At 42.4% G+C, this 8,123-nt stretch overlaps 1 protein-coding gene across 1 annotated transcript in view; it reads right to left on the bottom strand.

Annotated features, from left to right (window-relative positions):
• Window positions 1–914: 914 nt before the first annotated feature.
• bsk146 (brain specific kinase 146) overlaps window positions 915–8,123 on the bottom strand; it is a 17,380-nt gene continuing 10,171 nt past the window's right edge. Inside the window, exons 2-5 of the mRNA XM_005923778.3 lie at window positions 7,265–7,515; window positions 6,390–6,592; window positions 6,075–6,266; window positions 915–5,993 (exon numbers count right to left, since the gene is read on the bottom strand). Coding sequence (XP_005923840.1) covers window positions 5,220–5,993; window positions 6,075–6,266; window positions 6,390–6,592; window positions 7,265–7,436 — 1,341 coding nt within the window. The 5' untranslated portion in view covers window positions 7,437–7,515 and the 3' untranslated portion in view covers window positions 915–5,219. The remainder of the gene's footprint in view (window positions 5,994–6,074; window positions 6,267–6,389; window positions 6,593–7,264; window positions 7,516–8,123) is intronic.

The following is an 8,123-nucleotide window of genomic DNA, read 5'->3' as shown; positions in this document are numbered from 1 at the left end:
ACTTTTTGCTAAACTATAAAACAAACGCTCTTTACTGTGATTTTTAGTAAAAATTGAAGGTCACATGCTAATTCATCATTAGCTGCATGCTATCAGGGTTAGCTATGGCCTCGTTAGGCTTAAATATTAGAAGTTAGTTACTGTGTCAGCTCCCTGAATCCAGAATTGAATTTAAAGTCCTCCTCCTGATATACAGAGGCATAATTCACCATTATGTCTTAACGATCGTCATATTAAATGGCAGAAACAATTCTGTGCATGATTCTCCTCTTATCTGCTTTGGTGCAAATAATTTTTTTTTTAACTTACTTTGAAAAATCCTGGTAAACATGATTGAACCTTTGCCTCGTGTTTGATAATTAAAGGGTTCACCTTAAAACTGGTGCATTAACTAAAATCTGAAATTATTCTTCTGAATTATACTTGGACACTGTAGTCAGCCACCCAGCATTTATGTTTCTATGGAAACATTGTAACATATATCCAAAATACTTTACTAGCAGCATATACCTTTATTCAAAATATTTTGTGGTTTCAACTCATACAATACTAGAAGTAATTTATCTACTATTCTTGTTTTATTCATTTATAAATTTCAGTGCACTATATGAACATCATTAACCTGAGCCCCCAAATTAAAATTTAAAATTAAACCTTTCCTGCCAGAGGTCTCTTCCTGCTAAAAGGAAGTTCTTTTCCCCCACCATCACCAAGTGCCTATTCACAGGTTACCATGGAGTGTTGAAATTACTTATTTCTTCTTGGTTATACAATTTGGCCACATTCTTTACGGTATTAGATGCCCCTAAAAATTCCCTTGTGTGAATGCGATTACATAATTTCACCTGTATGAAATTCAATTGCATGCCAAAGAACTCTTGGGAGGGGAAAAACAAGAAAAATGCAAATATCACTCGAACAAGAATTCTTATTTTATTGACTAAATCTCAGCTTACAGGAAGACAGTTGTATTGCAAAGACAGAACCGGGTACAAGTTCTAGTGCTGTGGTCATCTACTCACTAAAACGCCACAAAAACCATGATGCTTTGAAATACAGCTATGTCACCGGACAGAAAGACACTGGAACGCCATTACAGCACGTCACAATATGAATAGGATGAGGAGGCAGCGGTGGCTGACTCAGACGCTGGGAGGGAGCAAGGGGAAGGTGGCGTATGACAAATGCACATCTCACTTTCTAGTTTTGTGTCACTCATCTTCTCTCCCAGCTTGTGAACGGATGTGTCCTCGTCTGCAGCGTACTGTATACTGCACTGGTATTTCATCTGAGCACAGTGCTTGTACCACAAGTTCTAGTGAATCATTTACTATCTTAAAATTATTCTGATAGGAAACTACAGCAGTACGGGGCGTGTCTTTCAAAATAAAGATTTACTTTTTGGTATTTTGATATTCTGTGTTTTGCTTGCTAACTCATAAAACAGGGACTGCAACTGATCATCATTCATTCATTAGAAATAACATCCTGTTGGCTAATTGTCTATAACTAACAACAGCAGTTACTTTGGATTGTTAGGTTAGACTGGAGGTTTGGGTATAATGTTTTATAAGACAACGTGATAAAAAGTCAAATTTTCTGTTTTAAAGAATGTTGGCAAGACGATGCTAAAACATCTGACTTTACCAATAGCTCTGTCTCCACTATCAAAATGTTAGCTAGCTAATTTAGCTACGGATGGTTCCATGCTTGGAAAAAAGAAGCAAGGCTAAAGAAGAAAATTGAATATTTCAATTTCAAAATACGCGACATAATTAAAATTTTACTTGTGTAAAAAGCAACATCAGGCTATTCTTACATTAGGGGTATAATAAGCTAATGTTGATCTCTTTACTAATGCAAGAGAATAATTCAGAAAAATCAAGCTGAATGACACCAAACTAAGACAGTTTAAAAACACTGAATTCAGGGGTTGTTTGACACAGATGAAAAAAATCCCGGATCCTGTTTGCTAAACACAATTTTCAAAACTCAACTGCCTACATAGCATAAAAGTAAAGGGAACCTTTTATTCATTTTCATGTCTTTGTCATAAACATACTGTTACAGTGTTAGATACTCATATTAATGATGCTTAGATAGTGAGGTCTTTGGATGTATAATGCCTGTGAGCTGAAAACTACCTTAAAACTTGTTTTAAACACTCAGGTTCTGATAGCTACCCTTGGATCAATATGATGTCACGAGAGGGAGGTGATATACTCAATACAGTCATCCCAGGAACATAGCTTTAGCTGCAGACACTGTCATCCCGCCTGTCTGCTGTTCAAACCTTCTGTTTACAATTGGCAGCCAATCAGAAGAAAGTTGTCTTAGAGGGGAGGGGCTAAAGTAGCTCGTTTCAGTATAAAATAAATAACAATTACTTTGAAAGGAGCAGAATAGGTCCCCTTTAGTTATAGCAAATCTAAACTTAGCTTAAAGGAAAATGAAATATTGTAGAGCAGCATGAGAGCCTGTGTAGCCCAGAATGTGCCAAAGAAACAAAGGCTCTATTAGGGCCATTTTTTGTGTTTGAAATGAGGTGAAAGCCACCAGAAGTTGTATTGAGCTGCTGGCAATCTGCAGTCTTATCATTTAATATCACCGAGCCCTACGTACTGGCCCTTTTACAGAAATAGTATTAAAGGTGGCCATGGTGTCCATGTCTGAAAAGTGAAACCATTAAAGAGGTGCTTTAAACCCAAACTGTTTATACTGACCACCAGGCGATGATCCCTGTGGCTAAAATAGGAATTCCAGTCATTTGTGGTAAATGAAAAAAAAAACATCATTCGTTTTTTTTGCAAATTCTTGTCAGAAAAGCGAATTATGGAGGCCATGCTCATTGGCCAGTGACTTGTGACTGACAAAACGCATAACATCGCTTCATAGTCAGATCCACCTCTGGCTTGACACATCTGCTTTCCGAGCAAGAGCAAAGTGGTGACGCTGAAAACACAAATTCACAAACCAATCAATAATAATATCTACACTACTGGGAGACTGGTTTGGTGTCGGCTCTTTTTTACGTAACAAGAATTGTCAATAAAACCTCCCACGTGTCTCTATTTACAAGAATCCTCACGTTGCTTATCGTTGCACGTTGCCATGGGTGCTTCAAGCACGTCACGTTTATTTGGGAAGAGCGCGAATGTTGAAAGATGGTTTCGGAGTGAACGCTGCAAAGGAACAATGACGCGATGAGGTAATGTGGCTTCATACGGTCATGCGAGTGTGGGATGTGCTTGGGCTCGCACGGTTTACTCCGCACAGCACAGCGCTGCTTGAAGTTGACAGATGGGGAGCAGTGTCCGCATCAGGACCGTCCTTTGTTCTGAATCAGGAGGCTGCCGATGAGGTCAGAGATTGTCACAAGATGCAGTTATTTACTCTCTCGCTGATCCAACGCATCATGCGGAGGGGCTGAGCTGGTCCTCTGTCAGATCCGAGCTGAGGCTACTGACGTGTTGTTTGTCACCGGTATACTAACTACAACTATAGAGTGCTACAGCCTGTGACGGGATAAACACTGAGCAGTTTTTCACAAGAGGGCTTTAGCACATACAGTTTCATGCAGTTTATGTCTGAAAAGCAACACAGAGAACATCCATTCACACACTACGCATGATCCACCCCCCCAAAGAAAAATAATTCAATTGATATTCATGAAGTCAAAAAGGAATGGATTAGTTTTGTTGTTGTTTTTTAAATCCAAAAGCAAAACATTTAAGTCCCTACATTTGATTCAAATTCAAATCTCTCGCTCTGTCTTCATGCTTAGCTTTTTTTTTTTAGTTCCTGAAGGTGGTGAGATGAGCACACAACATTAATAGCATTACAAATACATCACACTGGATAGAAACTAAGTAAGTATATTCAGATTTTTTTTCTTTTAGCCCTAGGATGTCTCAAGAGGTCATAACAGCAATATTCACTCTGGGACATGATGCAATAAAGTGTGCTACTGCAAAAAAAAAAAAATCACATCACAACATTTTACCTTTTTTTCCCTCCTAAAGCCGGTTCAGATTCGAAGTTTGAATTACTCGTCATGCAGTTTATAAAAAGTGACTCTTGAGTGTTTGCTTTTTTCCCCCTGCACTTAATTGGAACAGATCATTTTTCTTTTTCAGACAAAGTTTAAAAGAAAACACATTTTTAGGTGAAGGTCTGGATGAAAACGTGAGCAAAGCAGACAGATCTTTTTCTTGTTCTCTTTTGGAAAAAACGCTTCAAAGGAACACCATACAAACGGAATTTCAGGAGTGAGTAGAAAAAAGTCTTCCAACTGTGAAGTAGATATGTTTATGGTGAAGAGCAGAGACATCGCACGCATTCGCTCCATCTAGTCTGAGATGAAGGAAAGCTGTAGATCATCTCACATAATGCGCAAGTATTCAGTATGTACAGCAGCATACCACACCTGTTACACAGCTATACCTCAACACCATATCACAATGCTGAGTCGAATGGGAAACAAAGAGAGCTACCTTACAAAAAAATAGAAAAAATAGATTGTGTAGTCTTTTTTTTTCTTCTTTTTTTAAAGATTCAAATAAATAATAAAATTCTCAAAGAAAAATTAAACTACTTGTTTTAGATTCAAACGCACGGCGACGCACACGGACACATTCACACTTTCATATTCTTGTTACAAGTAAAACACTGAAACCACGGCTCAGTCAGTCTTTTTATCTTGTAAGGTGTTAGCTTGAGCTCTGTTTCGGTCAAAAACACGAATCTTTTGTCCCTTGGCTTCTTAAAAAAAACCTTCTTATCAGTGTTGAAGAGATCACGAGGAGTTCTGCCCAACTCCTGCTGACTTTTTTATCTTTTTATGTTATTTTAATTCATTTTTTTTGCTGCAAGTATTGCTTTAAGGAATATATTTTGGTCTTCTTGTCAGATCGATTTAGTGTTGAAATCTCTAATGTAGCGTTTTTTTCTTCATTTTTCTACACTTGCATTTTGAACGTGTCCTTGAATTCCAAGTGTTAAAACAGGACATTCGACCAATCATGAGGAATGTGTGCGTTCTACAAAGACGTCCTCGGAAGTCCTCCGGCGCGTGTGTGTCTGCGCTCTTCCTTTCCCACAATGTTTAAAACAGGAGACGTGTTAGTGCTTTGTTATCGCTTTGTTTCTTTTCCCATGCATGAACATCTACGTGGTTGGATGAGAGGTATAAAAGTGTGTGCCGGTGAGCCCTGACATGCTCAGACGCAGATTTCTATGGGTGTCGGCACTAGCATGCGGCCGCCAGGTGAGCCGTTTTCTCGGGGCATTCGATCGTAGCTGTTGGTGGATGACACGGAGCTGTTGGTGGAGACGGACACGAAATGGTGGCCCCCGCCGGGTTCCATCATCCCTCCTTTGGCCCCGCTGCCTCCGCTCCCCCTCTTCACCGCCATTGGCAACATGGGAGAGAGGGGCGACACTGGGGAGCGAGGTGACAGAGTCTGCTGCTTCATCCTCTCCACGAGAAGCTCCTCGTCTTCTTCCCCGGACGATGATGACGAGATTGTGCCGTCCACCTCCCCACGGACTCCTCCTCCCCCTCCACCTCCTCCACCGCCGCCGCCGCCTCCGCCACTAACTCTTTCGCCGCCACCTCCAGCAACCGTGTTGCCATTGTTGTTATCGTTCTCCGCGTCTAACATCCAGGAGTGGCTGAAGTACCCGAACACTTCTTTGACGGAGCAGCGGCGGTCCTGCTCCACCGATAGCAGGCGGCGGAACATGCGAAGGGCCTGCTCGGTGAAGCGCCTCCACTGCGACGGCACCGTGTTCGTCCTCCTCCTCTGCCAACGGATGAACTCCTGGTAGAAAGAGTCAGAGGGCAGAGCCTTCTCCCAAGGGAAGTTACCGGTCAGCATGCAGAACAGCAGCACACCGAAGGCCCAGACGTCAGTGCTGTAGTCCACGCAGAAGCCCTCATGGCGGGACACATCGCAGAGCTCCGGAGCTGTGTAGGGGATGGTGCCGCTCACCTGGAGGGGAAACCCAACAGGTTACAGTCACTGGAGGAAACGTGCGAATATAAAAACGTACAAAACTCAAACACTACTCACTCTTTTCACTGGTGAGCCAGCCCGGCGAGTCATTCCGAAGTCAGAGAGCTTGACCTTGCGGCACTCTCGGTCAAAGATGAGGATGTTTTCAGGCTTAATGTCCCGATGGACCAGCTTCTTACAGTGCAGGTAGTCCAGAGCGATGGCTACTTGGTGTACACAGCGCTTTGCTACTGTTTCAGGAAGACCGACCTTGAGGGCCAAAGAAAGGAAAAGCACTATTTTATTCAGAGGATTTTACAGTTTTAAGCCAACTTTCTTCTGACTGTGGATCAGTAATCATCTGTATTACTATCGTTATCTGCGAATCAGCACCTGTGGAGGAATTATATCGAAGAGGTCCCCCGCCACGGCGTACTCCTGTGCAAACACGTAGTACTCGTCGGTCTCAAAGGCGATGCCAAACATGTTGATGATGAAGGGACACGGAGACAGGTACAGGGAGATGCTGTACTCCCGTAGAAAAGACTTCAGCTTGGTTGTCTTCTTCTTCAGGAACTTCAGTGCCATTTTTGTACCTTTTGGGAAAAATACAGATGTTTTTTTACAGATGCACAAAAAAAACCTGTTTTTGTATCACGACTTTACTGAGGTATTATTTTAAATTACTCACTTATTTAGATTTTGTTGAGGCTTAAAGTTAAACCCCTGTGCTGATTGGAGTGAACTGAAACTCTTTGAATTCAATTCAGCGTTATTTATGTCACTAAATCACAGCAACAGGGGTCTTAAGACGCTTTATATTGTTAGGTAAAGACAGAGAAAACCCCCGAAATCAGATGACCCCCTTCAAGCAAGCAATTGGTGACAGTGGAAAGGAAAAACTCCTTTTTAACAGGAAGAAACCTCCAGCAGAATTAGGCTCAGGGAGGTGCAGCCATCTGCCGTGACCAGTTGGGGGTGTTGTCGTCTATCCAAGAAGACCGTGCTTGAGATTTCTGCTATTTTAATTATTAGTCTGTAACTTTTCACTAAGGAGGTTTCTGTCTGTACATTTATGAATGCAGTTATTTAACCAAGCTTGCAATTTAGCACTCCATCCTCTAATCTAACTATTAACACTTCTGTCTAAACAAAGGGACATCTCATTAGGAGCCAAAAGCGAAATTACACTTAAGGTGCAGAGACCAAAACAAAAAGGTGACAGCGCAATCACTTAAGACGTCATGTACTCTGTGGTGGTCCCTTACCTCTGATCTTGTGTATGACCAGATCCACCTTGCCATAGGTTCCCTTGCCCAGCTCTCTGATCACCTCGTAGTACTTGTTGACCTCTAGTCTCTCCAAATTCTGGGCAGCAATCAGCTGCAGCTCATCCAGGATGTCCATGTTGGCTCGAGAAACCAGCGGAGAGGAGGTCATGGTGCGGACTGCTTCAGGGTGCAAAAAAAACTGACTCGGGTAGGACAGGAGCAGCAATAGCAGCTAACAGCTGGTGTCACTGTACAGAAAGAAGAGAGGAGAAACATTTTGAAAACTGCTTCATCCTTCTACTCTTCCTCATTTCAAGTACAACAAGTTGGCTGTGATAGGACGGGCACACGAAGAGAAAAACAGGCTCTCGTCCTCTTGTGGGACCAAAACAGGAGCATGTGATATGTGATGTTTGTGTTGCATTCCAAGGTCGGCAATGCACAGCACGCTGTCGACACCGAAGCTCACAGCGTGCTGCTCTGATCTGCAGTGTGATAGCCGCTGAAAATGCTAATTATCTGCAGTGAAGGCTTAAGTAATTCTAAATGCTACTCGCCAAGGGGGATACCAGAGCTGAGCTGTGAGCTGAGTCACACACACACACACACACACACACACACACACACACACACACACACACACACACACACACACACACACACAGGCAGCCAATAACAGTCCTTTCTAGCAAATCCAATTCCTGCTGCAGTGTGATTATTCTTAGTGATTGCTTCCCTTTTTTCTCTTCCTGAGCGGCTGGACCTGCCAAGCACTGACCCTCACTGATCCAGGCGAATGTGGAGGAACTATAGGAGCGCACACACACACACACACACACACACACACACACACACA

This window comes from Haplochromis burtoni, unplaced genomic scaffold, assembly GCF_018398535.1.
Source record: "Haplochromis burtoni strain Fernald_Lab_line unplaced genomic scaffold, NCSU_Asbu1 Contig_71, whole genome shotgun sequence".
NCBI classification, from domain to species: domain Eukaryota; kingdom Metazoa; phylum Chordata; class Actinopteri; order Cichliformes; family Cichlidae; genus Haplochromis; species Haplochromis burtoni.
Note: the sequence above shows the minus strand (reverse complement) of the source record. Positions and strands in the feature narration are given on the sequence as shown.